Source organism: Doryrhamphus excisus, linkage group LG8, assembly GCF_037039965.1.
Source record: "Doryrhamphus excisus strain RoL-2023G ecotype Guam linkage group LG8, RoL_Dexc_Guam_v1.1, whole genome shotgun sequence".
NCBI lineage: Eukaryota > Metazoa > Chordata > Actinopteri > Syngnathiformes > Syngnathidae > Doryrhamphus > Doryrhamphus excisus.
In genome coordinates, this window is record NC_136364.1 from 7,513,588 (window position 1) to 7,529,942 (window position 16,355).

General features: G+C 43.9%; 1 protein-coding gene across 1 annotated transcript in view; it reads right to left on the reverse strand.

The window, feature by feature from the left end:
* Positions 1-238: 238 nt before the first annotated feature.
* The window catches only part of foxo1a (forkhead box O1 a), a 32,382-nt gene continuing 16,265 nt past the window's right edge, over positions 239-16,355 (reverse strand). The window contains exons 2-3 of the mRNA XM_078792703.1: positions 3,025-3,216; positions 239-2,918 (exon numbers count right to left, since the gene is read on the reverse strand). Of these exons, the coding sequence (XP_078648829.1) occupies positions 1,731-2,918; positions 3,025-3,216 (1,380 nt within the window). The 3' untranslated portion in view covers positions 239-1,730. The remainder of the gene's footprint in view (positions 2,919-3,024; positions 3,217-16,355) is intronic.

Consider the following 16,355-nt stretch of genomic DNA (forward strand, 5'->3'; position numbering starts at 1 on the left):
TCGTGGGCAGGAACGCAAAGAGAAGGTTCCCTGGTCTGAAGGACCGTGGATCTTCTGCATGTCAAGAAATGAGAAGATCCTGCTCACATTTCCTGGACTTCAACGGGGACTGAGAGACCACTTTAAAGGCTCAGGAGGGTTTTGCGGTTCATTCTTATAAATTCAATAAATTATTGAAATAAACAGACTTTCCAAAGACACTGTATTTTTATGGAACTATACAGTCGACCCCCCCCCCCCCACCACCACCACCACCACCACCACATTGGCAGGGCTTACGGTCTCGGCACCCACAAAAGCGACTACTTGAGTCGGCCATGGTAATGAAATGTCCATCTTGATACGCTAACGCAAAGCAGCAGGAGGTCATCGAACCCAACCCCTCCCTCACTCACTCACTCACGGTGCCACCAAAAGCTGCAGCACAGCCACGCCCAAACAGACACGGGTGTCAACACAGATATTCACTTTACTTTTAGGAAAAGTACCATGAAAAAATATTGACAGTATATTGAAATCTACTTTCATTTCTAGGATCTTCAACTCAGTGTGTGTGTGTATATGCTAGCGGCCCCGCCTCCACCCACCCAGACACTGTGTGACCGAGAACACGGCTCACTCTGTTCTTGCCGTTGTTCTATGGAATAAAGCCGGCAATGTGCTGAAAGCTATGCCTGGAGAGAACCCTATTCCTAGCGTTCCTAAGCTAAGTATCATTGATTCCATGGTGCCCCCCCCCCCCCTGCCTTGCAGGTTGCAAAGGAGCATGAAACAGTCTATGTGTATCGGTGTGTAGTGCGTGTGGTACATTTCCATTGTTCCAATATGGTATTCCACCAATAAAACCACTACTTATTGAGATTATAAGCACAAAAAAACAAAGATTTATTGATTTTGCGGGGTGGCAAATATGTGGTGGATCTACTGTATATGTATATATTTATACAATAAAAAAACCCTTCAAGAACTACTTAAATAGGCCCCTGTGGTATTAAGGTTCCGAGTGCAGGCGGCGCACCACAATAATAATCTATATTAAAGACAATAATTTACCTCTCAAATATATACTACAATCTAGTCAACAGGTACTCTATCATGTTAATATACACTCTTAAAGGTATATACACGATCAGAAGAAGAGAAAGAGAGCGAGAAAAGCGGCTCAAAAACTATAAAAAATAATCATTAGAATCATCATAAATGGTCCAGTTTTCGCTTGGTTTGTGGCTTCTGCTCTGTAAACGTAATCACACGACCTGATCCCGACGGCGTCCAGGGCGTGGTATTTACATTCAGACGCTGGCCAAGGAGCCACGTGCTGCTGCTGCGTGGCTTTCCTTGATGCTGATGATGGAGATGATGTTTGGCTTGTCAGTCATCTATGAAGGTGGAACTTAAAGGCCACTGGATCATCTCGAAGAAAAAAACGCAGGACCCTGCAGTCTTGGTGCCACGCAAGGGAACCACAAACTCCAGGGGCCTTTGTTCGACCTTCATGGATGACGTGCGTTGGCTCCATTGTTAAGGCAAATTGTTTGGCACTTAAGTTAGTATGGATTGATATTTCCAGTAGATTAAAAGCTGGCACTTTGTAGTAAAGTGACGTGAAAAGTTTTTAAGCAGGAATGTCCAAGGTACAGGAACTTGGTCTTGGTTTCATCTTGAAAGCTTGTGTCTTACCACCCAAAGATCAGTCCAACCGATTCCATTTCTTCACCTTTTCAGTCCTCCTAGCCGGACACCCAGCTGTGCGTGGTGGTCTTCACCCCGTGGGGGAAGCCTTGCTGGGTCACCATCGGCTCAAAGTTGAAGTCCAGCGAGTCCCCGTCCATGAGGGTTTCGTGGAGAACGGTCTCCATGTCAAACTCAAATTTCTCTATGGACATGTCATCCAGGTCGCTGGGCAGCTTCTCCAAGTGGGAGGGCGGCGCCAGGCCCAGGCGTCCGTATCCGTTGGTGTTGATGGGGCAGAAGGCGCCGGGTACGCCGCCGCCGCTGAGGTGGCTTGAGAGGCCGTAAGGCATCTGCATGGGGCTTTTGGTGGAAGGCGGGCGCGCCGTGCCGCCACTGTGGTTGAGAGACATGAGCAAGCGGCCGTTCATGGCTGCTGAAGTGGGTGGGGCTTGGCTGCGCACGTTGTGCGGGCGAGGATGGGACAGACCGTGATGGTGGCCGTTCCCCCCCGCCATAAGTTTGGCCGCATGCTGGCCGCCGCTGTATGGTGGCAGCATGCGGCCCCCGCTGGACTGAGTTACCACCGTGTCCACTGACGGAAGGAGGTCTCCATGCTGGTCTGTGTCTGACGTCAGAAGCTCCTTCAAAAGTCCGGCAGAGCAGCTGTATGGACTCATGGCAGGCCCGAAGGCGGTCTTGCTCTCCGGCAGGGTCTGCATGCTCATGGGCGGCAAGGTGTTCAGCCCCGCTTGACCGTACACGCACTTACGGTACTCCTGCGGGGGCTGCGACACCATGCTAGGGGAGCTGTATGACGGGTACCCGGGGCTGGGTTGCATCATAGGGGAAGGGGAGGACTGGGAGGATCCGGGGGTCGTCGCCCCTCCTCCGACCTGAGAGTTATTAGGTGAGAGCAAGTTCAGATTGTCCAGAAGGTTCTCCATGACGTTTTCCGAGCTGTGTCCCAAGGATCCGGTCATCTCTGTGAGGCTGGGCAGCGTGGCAGTCATCTTGGGCCCGGGGGCGCCCGGGTAGCCCATGTGCACGTCCGCCTCACTCAGGTCGTCCTCGGGCATGAAGGGCGACAGGCGGCCGCTGACGGTGCTGGCGTTGGAGCTGGTCCGAGGCCTGAAGCTGTTCCAGGCGTCAAAATCGTCGTTGCTGTGGGAGTTGGGGCTGCCGGGCCACTTGTTGTAGGAGCCCGGGCTGTCGGCGCCGCCGTCTGGGCCGCCCTGCATGGACAGCTGCGGACAGACAGTGAGACTCTTTGTGAGACTTAAGTCATGTGATTACAGAACATCAAGAAAAACATGGAAGTGAGCCTAAAAATAGCTCATCAGTATCATGTACCTTCTTCTTGGCGGCCCGTCCTCTGCTTTTGGTGAATTTGCTGTTGTTGTCCATGGAGGCCGCCCTGCGTCTGGGGGACTTGCCGCTCTTCCCTCCCTCGGGGTTCAGCATCCACCAGGAGCTCTTCCCCGTGCCCTCATTCTGCACGCGGACAAAGCGGCTGTGCAGCGACAGGTTGTGTCTGATGGAGTTCTGTGGAGGAGAGGATGATGTGGGTGTGATCGCTGTGGGAGATGTGCCCTTTTCCACTAACACATTTGCCTTTGCACTCAAGTGCAAATCCTTTTTACAGCTGCTCTTCTTTTCAAAAGAGCTTGACAGATCATCTGAGGGAGCAAAAAGAAAGTGCCTTGTCATTCAGGAACATGGCCTCCACAAAATAGATGTCAATAAGTTGACGTGATGATCCGTCAGCATGGACAAAAACCTAAAAAGAAGATATTCCGCCTGTCCACAGCACACAAAATCAGCTTTTTTTCCCCTTCCCAGTTTAATAGTGTGCACTGCCGTTGCTTGGCGACAAGTATTTTTGTGCCTGGAGCAAGTGAAGCGTGACTAAACCACCGCAAACAAATGAACGGGACTATTGGGCAAAGGTCTGCTGAGCAAAGCACCGCTGATGTCCTACTTTACAGCCGGCTTGGGGTTGGGAGACTTCAAATGAGCCAGAACTGTTATTTAAGGACCCGTGTTTTGTGTTATGAGCCTGAACAAGGCACACACATAAAACTGTGGCTGACGTCTTCAGCGTGTGGCGCATCTGCTTCCAGATCTGCCCCCCCGCCCCCCACTCGCAATTGCGGCCCACTTGCCTTCTCATTAGCATCACCTGCACCACTGTCCAATATTGGTGTCAAACAAGTGTCACTTTATTCATTCATTCATTTTCTACCGCTTATCCTCACGAGGGTCGTGGGTTGCTGGAGCCTATCCCAGCAGCTGTCTTCGGGCGAGAGGCGGGGTACACCCTGGACTGGTGGCCAGCCAATCACAGGGCACATATAGACAAACAACCATTCACACTCACATTCATACCTATGGACAATTTGGAGTCGCCAATTAACCTAGCATGTTTTTGGAATGTGGGAGGAAACCGGAGTACCCGGAGAAAACCCACACATGCACAGGGAAAACATGCAAACTCCACACAGAGATGACCGAGGGTGGAATTGAACTTGGGTCTCCTAGTTGTGTGGCCTGTGCGCCAACCACTCGGCCATGTACTTTAATATTTGAATTAAAAATCAAGCTAATAAACACATAATTATGTGTCCAAAGTGCATTTTAGAGAAATTTATAAAGGCATTTTGTCAAGAAAATGAGGAAGAACATAACTGCATGCATACAAATAAAGCATGCATAATGCATATTAATGCTCTCAAAAAAACATCAAAATTGCATTAAAAAAGAGCACAAAAAATCATGTTTCTCTTATAAGTGTAAAATGAATACTGTATATACCATACAGGAAGATGACTAAAATATTGCTCAGTTTTACATGTAAAATACACATTAGTTGTATATTATAAATTTTAATGTCACCCAATGTTGGAACGCAATTGAATATGATTGCACACCTGGCAACCCAAAGTGATGCTATCTGATGGGCCTCTGCATTCAGCTGCCAATCGGATGATGCAACCCGCTCCCGGAGTGTCCCACTAAACGCCTGTGCAGGGATGGCTATGACACAATGACGTCTGGTCATGAGCCACTGGTTCCCGTGACTCCCTGAGCTCTGCTCATTTTCAGCTGTGCCGTGAGCGATGACTCCCCTGTCCCGCTTGACTGCAACGACAGTGCAGGCGCCGGGGTGTCCTGTCGTAGTCCTTACATCATCACTGTCACAGGATGGACAGGACGGACAAGCCTGCACCTTTTCTGACTCCGTCAGGGCAACGACAAGAGTCACTCCTGATCAAAATTGTAAAAAGACCAACTAAAACATGTCAAGAATGCACATGTTGAACTGTTGGACCTTAAGGAGGTTCTAAGTAGAGCTTGAAAATGCAAAAAGAAGAAATAGGAGTGAGACATAAAGGGAGTTTTTATGATATGATTGGTATATAATTTAGTGTCAGGTCATCATTGATGGCAAAGGCAACAAAGCTTTCTCTCTTTCAACAAGGTGGGATTGGATGCAGTAAGACAATCATTTCAATTGCAATACTTCAATGGAACAACAGAGCTTAAGGTTGCGCAGGGGCGTCAAACGGCAACCAGCTATGTGGAGATGTTACAGAGAGCATCCCTCACGACTGAAGGCCCTGGTCATGACTGTTTCATCAAGGACCTCTTACGTAGGAATACACAGACTCCTTTGGACTATCCTGCATCTTCCCCTCATCCAAATCCCATGGAGAACATTTGGGGATGGTTTTAGAAAAATGGACATGAGTGAAGCCATCTTCAGCATCTGGATCAACATTCCCACTAGCTTCCTGGAAACCCTGGCATCACGTATGCCCAGAGTCGTTTTTCACCTCCTGAAGAAGAATGGCACAACAACTCATCACTCCTTTTTTTTTTATAATTTTGGGTTCTATTTTTTCATCTATGGTTTCTTTTAATCATCTGATGAGCATCATATTTCATGTTAATGATTCTTTGCAATAAACTGCTGACTGAGTTTTTTTTTTTGGTCTCACTTTGTAACTCCAGTTAGAGACTCAAGATCCAACAGTTCAAAATGTACATTCCCGCCATTTTTCAAGTGGGTTATGTGGGATATGTCAGGGATACCCGGCTTGGACCAGTGGAAAAAAGCCTCATGTCCCACGGTGCGGTCTGGAAAAACAATACAGGTCACATCAAGAGTCACAAAGTCAAGAGTCCTGCAAGTTCCGCCACGGGACTTATCTTCTGCCGCAGCGCAGAAGGAATCTCGGCATTCCAGCTAATCAGCGTGTGCAAAGTTCAATTGTAATCACAGCCAACGTGTTACTATCTCTTAGGAAACAGTAGAGACAGGATTCCCAGCCAGCCAGTCATCACAATCAACATTCCTAAGCATGGTTACAAAACTCAAGGTTTCACAGCAGTCCATCCACAGAGAGAAGCAGAGTGTCAAGAAAGCTGCAAACACTTCGGTACTTCGGTGATAATAAACGTTACGCAAACTGGACTCTGGGATAATAAAACTGCGGGTTCTGCGCCAGTCCACCGCCAGGAGCACTGCACTCTGAGTACACACAGAGAGAGAAAGAGAGAGCGGCGCTGGCAAAACACGAGGAAGTGACCACATGAAAGAGGACCGTGACAGGAAACAGAGTCAACTTCCTGCCTCACAGGAAGCGCCGTGGTCGCGAGGCAGAGCGGGGGGAAAAAAAGGGCAAAGGAATGCGAGTTTGCGTGAGCCAAGTGAACGCCGCCAATTTAGCTTTTAGCCCTCCTCCTCATCCATCAACCCCCCCACCGCCCTCATCCTGGCTGCAAGCATTAACCCCTCAATGTCGCGCTCCTTTGTAATAAACGGACCGTGTCATGTGACTCAAGCGAGAGGTTGCAGCTGGTGTGAATGTGCGCTATTTAGGCGGGAGAAAGAGGGGCAGTGTGCGGAGAAGTGGGCAAGAATCAGCAAAGAACACGCTGTGCTGGTCCGACTGAAAGGCGGCAGTGTTCAGACGGACATTTCCTTGTCTTTCCTTGGCCCATTCTCGGAGATTCTTTGCCCTCTCACAAATACTAGGGAGTCCACTTTGGACCGTAAACTCCACTTTGCTTCAAATTTGAATGAAATTTAATGCGTTTCCATCCATAGACCGAGCTGTCCATCAAACAAAGAATGTTGTTGCAGTGATTAGTGTCTTGCTAACGAAGTTCACGCTCTGTAAATGCTGTGCTATTATGTCATTATAATGTTAAAATAATGTCAATATATTTAAGTTAGACATAGACAACCTGTACATTATTAGAGCCCTCTTGACATGAAATAACACCCCTATATTACCTTTATACCCAACATAGTAGACAATAATAGACAGAAAATAGACAAAAAAACATGTTTACCACCTTCTAAATACACCTAATTATGTTTAATTAGAGGCCTATAAACATGAAGTAACACCCCTATAGTCAACTTTACACTCCTATTACCCAGTATAGTAGACATAGTAACGGAAAATAAGACATAAATAAGACATGTGCGCATGTGTGGTGCTGTAAATATGTTCTGATGTTGGTGTTTCAGGGTTACGGTTGCAATAGCAGCTCATTTGCTTCTTCCTGCTCCTTTTCAGACATGTGTAGCAATGAAGTCTATATTGTATATATTGTATATGCGATGTAGATTAATGTAACATTGTATGCATGTTTGAAATAAATTAAGAAACAACAATGTTGGAGATGGACAATTGTAAATAATAACTATTTCAATAGCAAAGATATATTTATAAATGTTAATAATCCTGAAAGCCCAATCCCAAAGACAAATTTTTAAGTTTTGTGGGTGGGAGGCAAAGCGTGCTGATGATACAGTAATGGATGTCCCTTTCAGATCATTTTTAAGCCATAAAAATGGCCACAGGGGGGCGGTAGAAGTACATTTAATGGGAGCTCGGCATGTGCATTTGCAATGAAAAACATGCATAGCAACAAGGAGGAAGTGGCAGAACGTGGAGGAGTGTAGCGTGCAGAGGGATCACATGCAAAGTTCAGTTCCAAACAGCTTGTGGTGCTATATTTGGAAATTAATGTTTATTAATGTTTACTAGCTCTTGTTTGTGTTGTTTATGTTGATATAGTCGTTTAGATATTTGAGTTGCCACAAAAGCAAAACAATTATTTCAAAGCAAAGGTTATGCTTGAAATGTATCTTTTAACATAAAGCTTTTTTTTTCTCCCATTTTTAGTTGGGAACTGATATTTACCTGAAACATACTTATGTTCTACTGCTGATTACTAAAGAACGGAAAAAGGTAGAAACGTGTTTATATTGAACTAGAAAATGTCATCTGTGTGCCTTGAAAGATCAGTGCAAATCGACACTGAAGGGGTAGTCTTTTGAAAATATGATGAGGTTCTATTCATATTTATATTCATATAGACTGACAGTTAAAAGTGGCCCTCAATGAACGTGTTTGGTCTAGACGGCGGTCCTCCCCCAGCCTTTCTGACTTTCAAAATGAACAATCCCGCGTGTGACATTAGCAACCAGGTTCCTGCTTTCACCAGTTTGCAGGAGGATGTTCATGCATCTTCTGCCTTGACCGAGCTCCTCGCATATGCACCTCAAATGTCAGCTCGCTAGGCGAAAGAAATCCCCGTGAGAGGGCGTAACGCCGCCTACGCGAGGGCCCGGCTCGTAAGAAAAACCACAGGCCAAACCTCGGCCGTGCAGCCGTGGCGGTTTTGCAGCGACGGGCTGAAAATGAACGTCAGGTGTGAACATGGCAGCAAGAAGACCTCTGAGCGGTTTCTCATGACGTTGGAAGACGAGTAAAGTTTCCCCCGGTTTGTTCTTTCTCCCCTGCACTCATTTGCATTCAATTTCTTTCCTGTGTCGTGTGCTCTGACGCCATGCTGTCATCTCTGACCGCCTAGACACGAAGCCTTCAAGCTGAAGTCAGGAGGGAATATGCTGAGTCAGAGCAGTGCGGTTACGACTATAAATGCAAAAAATCTGTTATTATAGAAGGTCCGCCCGCTAAATGGCGCAATGGAGCTGAGTACGCACTTCTCCTAAGACGTCAGGGAGACGAGTGATGGCTGGGATTATACGGGGGATGGTGCCCTTCCCAAACAGACGCACTTAGGATCCTGGATTCAACTACAGTAAACCTCAGATATATCGGACTCGGATATATCGGAAATTCGCTCACAGCGGACAGATAAAAAGAACCAATTTTTCTGTAATGTATTTCCAATAAGAATTCATTGCATATATCGGATTTTTTATAATGGATTTCGCCTATTCCGGACAAAATCTCCAGTCCCGTTCCAATGCATTTCCATTAAATTTCCCTCTCATATATCGGATGGCCGCATCGTGGCGCTCCGATTCGCCGAATCGTGACAGGCCGCTATACGACGTCATTTGCAGCGTTTCCAGCGTTGCCTGCGCGTCCAGGTACATTGGAAACATAGTCAAGGAAGTGCCTTTTTATAACGGATAAAATCCAATTTACGCATATACCGGATATAAATCCGATATATGCGTAAAACGGAGATTTTCCGGTATACGCATATAACGGATTTCGCTTATATCGGACAAAACCAGTGGGAACAATTGAATCCGATATATCCGAGGTTTACTGTACTTCGTAAGTAGCAGCCCCGCCTCTCCCCACCGGGACAAAGAGACCAAATGACTGCTAGGGGGGTTCACTCAGTCGGTTCATTCAGCTATAGAACCAACACGCCCATGCACAGAGTGAACGCTCTCATCATCTGGCGTGTTTGTTAGCGAGAAAGAAGGAAAGCATTCATCATGTGGTTAATAGATTTATGGATGATGGTGGCAGGCCTACAGTATATGGAATATCTTTTAAAACACGATTCTGGAATACACCAAAATCATCATCAAAACTTCAATTTTAGTTGCTGTCCCAAATCATTTCAAAATGTTAACCCCCCCCCCAAAAAAGCAAAGTGATGAAGCATCAGCAGTTATCAGCGCCAATACAAAGTGAGTGGCCATATTCACTGGATTTTTCACTCATGATTATTTCTTTCATTAAAACTGGAGGAAAAAAAAACACTCTTGTTGTTGATGTTGTGTAGCAACCAGCAGCACATGGCCTCAGGTCGGACGGCTGGGAGCACACAAGCGTGTCGCTGTTAAAAGACAGAAGAAACCACAAATGTCTGCCTTTGTTAAAAATAGCACTACGAGGGAAAAAAAAAGAAACACCCAAGGACATACTAACTCGCCACAAACTCCAAAAGCACAGCGCGCCCATCCCACCCTGTCCCGTCCCCGGGGATAGAGTCAGCCGAGCCACTTGACTTGACACTTGGCGCCCTGACTTCCTCCAGCCAGGGACACATAGTGTGGAATGAAAGGATGCCACTTTGTCAAAATATGCAAAAAAAGTCATACTTCAGAGAAAGCTTTGTGAAAATATTTTTTATCTCTTTTTTTCCCTCAGTTTTGCTTTTGTTATTTTTAATTTTCCAAACATTTAAACTTTCTTTTTAAATAATCTTCATTAATGTAATATGATGATTTTATTCTCATAATATTGCAACCTAATGTTCCATAAGCAAATAATGTTTTCGTTCATCTTTTAACTCTTTGTTACCAAAATGAGTAAAAGTTTTCCTCAGAATTTGACAAATAATATTACAACTTTATTCTGGCAAAATTATGACTTTTCCCTGAAATATTTTTACTTTATTGCTGTAATATTACAACTTTTCCCCAACCTAATTTTCCATAATGTACAACTTTGTTTCTCATAATATTACAACTTAAAACAAAACCTCTTTGCTACTAAAATTACATTATTTTTCCTCATATATTACAAGTCATATTTTATTCTCATTAGAAAATGACTTCCTATTTTTTACAGCCATTTTTTCCATTTCTGATAGTATTATTTTTTTTCAAAATTTTCCCATAATATTTTCAATGTATTTGCATAAGACAACCCAATTTTCCAAAAGTTAAATTAATAATTTTACTCATTTGTTTCTTATAATATTCCAACTTCATGCTACTAAAATGTAATTATTTGATGTAATTATGACTTTTTCCTCTTTAAAACAATAGCATGTTATTGTTTATTCTTTTAACATTACGCCACTAAAATGGTGGTTTCCACTTTATTCACATAAATGATGCCTTTTTCCTCTAATATTTTGACTTTATTCTTATAAAATTACTGCAGATTTTTCCATTTTTACTGCTGTCGTGTTTGTTTTGAAGCTTTTTGTGGCATTATAATTTCCGAATATGCCGCAGGCAAAGAGAAAAACAGCCGTGGGCTGCAGAGGCCCCCCATAGCGGCACTGTGGCCATCCCTGCGTTACCCGTAGACGGGCCTGTGATGACCTGATGAGAGCAGACACCCGGGTATCTTTCATGGCCGTGTGATGAGGCCAGACTAGTGACGGCTTGGAGGGGCTATTAGTGAACTTCCTGCCGCATTGTATCCGCACAGGAAGAGCTGGCCGGTCCTGATACCGATCCCACTGAAACGCAGGTTTCTATTCAAAACACTCATGTGCAGCGGCAGGGAGAAAAGCGGGTTCAAGCTGCGACTTCCTAATCCCGAAGCCTGCGCTTGGACCAGCCAAACAAGAAGAAATAGGAAAGCGTTAAAGAGGTGGCTAAAGCTCATAGCGCACATTTGAAGAAACCGTTCCCTCCTTGTCCTCAATCACGGTCCAACGAGGTTGGGAGAATGACTCATCTCCTGCTATTTCCTCCCATTTGTGCAGCACGGACATGGGGGCAAATGGAAAGCACGGCCGCTGTGTGATTGAGTGACCATTATGTCTGTCACCGGCCCCAAAGAGCTTTTTGTTCGCCGCTTCATTTATTCTCTGAGGCGTTCGGATAGAGAGCGAGAGAGAGAGACTGATTCCAATTGCTGATTCAATCTGAAGGGGACAACTTACTAGTAAGGATGGCAAAGGATGTTCTGAAAGAACACGAGTCAACATTGGCTACTGCAGCAGAAATATTGGACGTAGCAACTAGTGGTGTCACAAGAACTCATTCAGAAAAAAAGGACATCACATGATGCACTATGTCTGGGATGATAAGAAATCAATCAATATGTTCCATGTGCATGCGTGTCTGGCACCTTGGTGCCTTTATTCCATAGAACAATGACATGAGTGAGTTTGAATGGTATGCATTATGGATGCTTTATTTGTATGCATGCAGTTATGTTCTTCCTCATTTTCTTGACAAAATGCCTTCATAAATTCCTCTAAAATTATGTGTTTATTGGCTTTATTTTTAATTTAAATATTAAAGTACATGGCCGAGTGGTTAGCGCACAGGCCACACAGCTAGGGGACACAAGTTCAATTCCACCCTCTGCCTTTTTTGTGTGGAGTTTGCATGTTCTCCCCGTGCATGCGTGGGTTTTCTCCGGGTACTCCGGTTTCCTCCCACATTCCAAAACCATGCTAGGTTAATTGGTGACTCCAAATTGTCCATAGGTATGAATGTGAGTGTGAATGGTTGTTTGTCTATATGTGCCCTGTGTTGGCTGAATGAAATGAGCAGATTATTCTTATTTCAGGGGTTCAACAATACGTGTGTCTGTATTGTTACAGTTTGATACGCATGTTTATGGAACAGAACCGTCTTATATTTATTTGATCAACTTCTGATTGACCACTCTGGCGAAGGCCGGATCGTCAAGCACAAAAGCCGCTAAGCTCCGCCTCGCACACTCATACCATGTTGCTGAGAGAAGCTACATCAGACTAGCTCACTGAGACACGTCTTTCTTCATGTTGACCATCATCCCCCATTCTTCAGATGGCAGGACAAAGGACACCAGGGAGGCTCCTTTCCATCATGGGCAACCAGCATGATCCAGGGGGACACCCTGGTCTGGTGGCTAGCCAATGGCAGGGCCCATAGAGACATTCATTCATTTTCTACCGCTTTTCCTCACGAGGGTCGCGGGGGGTGCTGGAGCCTATCCCAGCTGTCTTCGGGCGAGAGGCAGGGTACACCCTGGACTGGTCACCAGCCAATCACAGGGCACATATAGACAAACCACCATTCACATTCACATTCATACCAGCATGTTTTTTCTTTGTTTCATTGTTTTTCCTCGTACTAATGGGACACTCTTTAATCTTATAATAAAATCAGCTGATTTTTTAATTTTTGCTATTTTTTTAGTTACCTTATGAGTTTTCTTGTCATGAATCCGTTCCAGAAGGTCCGATTCTAACCAAAATTGCTCCTACTAATCAATTTACATACAGCTATTTTGAATATGAATTCCTCTAAAGCAGGGGTCTCAAACTCACGGCCTGCGGGCCGCTAGTTTGAGGCCCCCGCCTTGATATAAAAGTTTAATTTGTTTAATTTGTTTTTTGATTTGCTTATTTATTTTCCCATCTTTCCCATTTTGTGTTGAAAAATAAAAATGAACATTAAACATTTATTTAATAATTTAATAATAAATAAAAAAAAATTGCTCATTTGTTTTTGATTTGCTTATTTATTTTTCCATCTTATTTTGTGTCAAAAAATAAAAATTAACATTAAACATTTATTTAATTATTTAATAATAAATAAAAATTAATTTGTTCATTTGTTTCACTTGTTTCATTTGTTTTTTGATTTGCTTATTTATTTTTCAATCTTATTTTGTGTCAAAAAATAAAAATTAACATTAAACATTTATTTAATTATTTAATAATAAATAAAAATTAATTTGTTCATTTGTTTCACTTGTTTTTTGATTTGCTTATTTATTTTTCCATCTTATTTTGTGTCAAAAAATAAAAATTAACATTAAACCTTTATTTAATAATTTAATAATAAATAAAAATTAATTTATAATAATTTATTATAATTTAATGTTTTATCAGAGCTTTTGCATAGAAGCAAAGCACTGAAAAAGTGGAGGGTATAGCAGAAGCATTGAAGACTATTATATTATATATATATGTTTATTAATATTTAATATAATTAATATTTACATTATATTTGTATTTATTTATATAAGTTCATTTGAGCTAGCTCACAATGCTGTCATTGGCATACAGCTATTTTGAATATGAATTCCTCTAAAGCAGGGGTCTCAATATATATATTTATTTATTTATTTATTTTTTACCTGATGCGGCCCAGCCTCACCCAGACCCTAGCTCCAGTGGCCCCCAGGTAAATTGAGTTTGAGACCCCTGCTCTAAAGAAACCTCCACTCACAGTGACAGGTTTCATATTGGAACGCCAATATAAATCACATCTTCAAGATGAAGCACTCTTAATGCACAAAGTAATCATTGAGACATATATTTGTTGATATGATGCACACAGAGCATGGAACAACTTGCGCTCTGTCTCCTTCCTGCTGCGGTCTTCTCGCACTGTGAGGCGTTCAGGCGCTCATTATTTTGAGTGTTAGGCTAATTGTTTTTCATTTTTATTCACGTCCCCCCGTGCAAGCTTGCTAGTGAGTGTTGGTGTTGGTAAAGCACCGCAGCATGATTCTCTGATGACCATGATGCTCTCCCTATCAGACAGTGGCAGCCATCCCAAGGTGCTGTTTTCATGTTGTGAGCGCTCAGCGATTTCCTGACTCAGGCCCAAACGGCGTGCAGCTCATGTGCGCCAGAGACAGGGACCACGTTGTGCCGGCTAAGCTCGCCATGCTAAAATATGTGCATGTGCCGCTACATGCGACACAATGCCAGTCTGTAAAATGCACAGAGCGCCGTCTGTGAGCCGGGTTATTTTTCGCCTCAAATGGCCCGAGAGCAACTTTGGCCGGAATGGATAAAGATGCAGTGTGTGGCGGCCTGCATCCACCCCGGGTAGCCAGAGAGGGCGGAGGGGTTGCATTTACATGGTGGTTATCCCAGTTCTCCTCTGCAAAAGTGGGGATATCCCTGAGCTGCTTTTTACTGCCTGATTCCTCCTCTAATAAATCCAAATGGGACCGTGGAGGATTTCTCAAGGCAAACAAACGCCTCAACACGCATGCGACTAACCTTTGATCAACAACAGCAGCAGAGGTTGTCTTTTGGGGGGGACAGGGGAAGGAGGGAGAGGATGACGCAACAGAAAATCAAACGCAAAAATGGCCGCCCACTTTGTGTGTCCGCAGGCTGTTTTCTATTAAACACAGCAGTAATTCCACTGAAGCACCCAAAAGTGGTTTGAAGTACGGGAATAAAACATGCAGATTTCACAGATATCATATTCGTGCTGCGGCGTGTGCGCATGGCAGGATGCGCCCACCGTTAAAAGCAAAGCACTTACCGGCTCCTCGGCTCTAAAATTATCACTCTAGTGAAGCCATTACTGCTCTTCTCTTTACAGCACAGAACCGAGCATCATTATGACATGGAAATGACGGTGATGCATCAGAAAACAAATAAAGCCGGCGTGGGAGGACTTCATTCAGAGGAATAGAAAAATCAGCAAAATGCAGGAAAGCTGCCAAAAGGACACTCTCCACAACGTGGTGTGGATTTGAGTGTATAATATCTTGTCACAGACACTGAACATATCAGTGTTCCTGTATTCAGTAGTATTTGATGTACATTTCCTGCTATCTGCTCGCCCTCATAATCACAATCACGATATCGTCCAGGCGTTATCAAGCAAAGGATATGCTAAGAAGTTGAACAAAATTTTAAGGACCAGTTAAAAAATATCAATATATGGCATATGTGACTAGTGGGAATGTGGCCCTCGGTGCTGAAGATGGCTTCACAGTCCGGAACTCATGTCCATTTTTCTAAATCCATCCCCAAATGTTCTCCATGGGATTTGGATGAGGCGAAGATGCGGGATGTTCCAAAAAAAGTGACATAATTTGTCTTTGTGAAGACCACACAGATCGTGGCCTTCAGTCATGACGGTGACCCCTGCAACAAATCCACGTAGTTGGCTGCCGTTTGACGCCCCTGCGCGACCTAAATCTCCAATGTTCCATTTTGTCTTATGTAAGATTCTGTGATTATATGTGTGGGAAAAAAATCACATATTGAATTGGTAACTGCTATGGTGTGGAGAAGGGGTAGGATTTAATAAGCTTTGCTTCTTCCTGCTCCTTTTCAGACATGTGTAGTAATGAGGTGCTGTGTGTGTATGTATGTGTATATATATATATATATATATGTAGATATGTGTGTATGTATATATGTGTGTATGTATGTATATATATATATATACGTATACAGTGAAGAAAATAAGTATTTGAACACCCTGCTATTTTGCTATTTCTCCCACTTAGAAATCATGGAGGGGTCTGAAATTTTCATCGTAGGTGCATGTCCACTGTGAGAGAGATAAACTAAAAAGAAAAATCCAGAAATCACAATGCATGATTTTTTAACAATTTATTTGTGTGATACAGCTGCTAATAAGTATTTGAACACCTGAGAAAATGAATGTTAATATTTGGTACAGTAGCCTTTGTTTGCTATTACAGAGGTCAAACGTTTCCTGTAGTTTTTCACCAGGTTTGCACACACTGCAGGAGGGATCTTGGCCCACTCCTCCACACAGATCTTCTCTAGATCAGTCAGGTTTCTGGGCTGTCGCTGAGAAACACGGAGTTTGAGCTCCCTCCAAAGATTTTCGATTGGGTTCAGGTCTGGAGACTGGCTGGGCCATGCTAGAACCTTGATATGCTTCTTACGGAGCCACTCCTTGGTTTTCCTGGCTGTGTGCTTCGGGT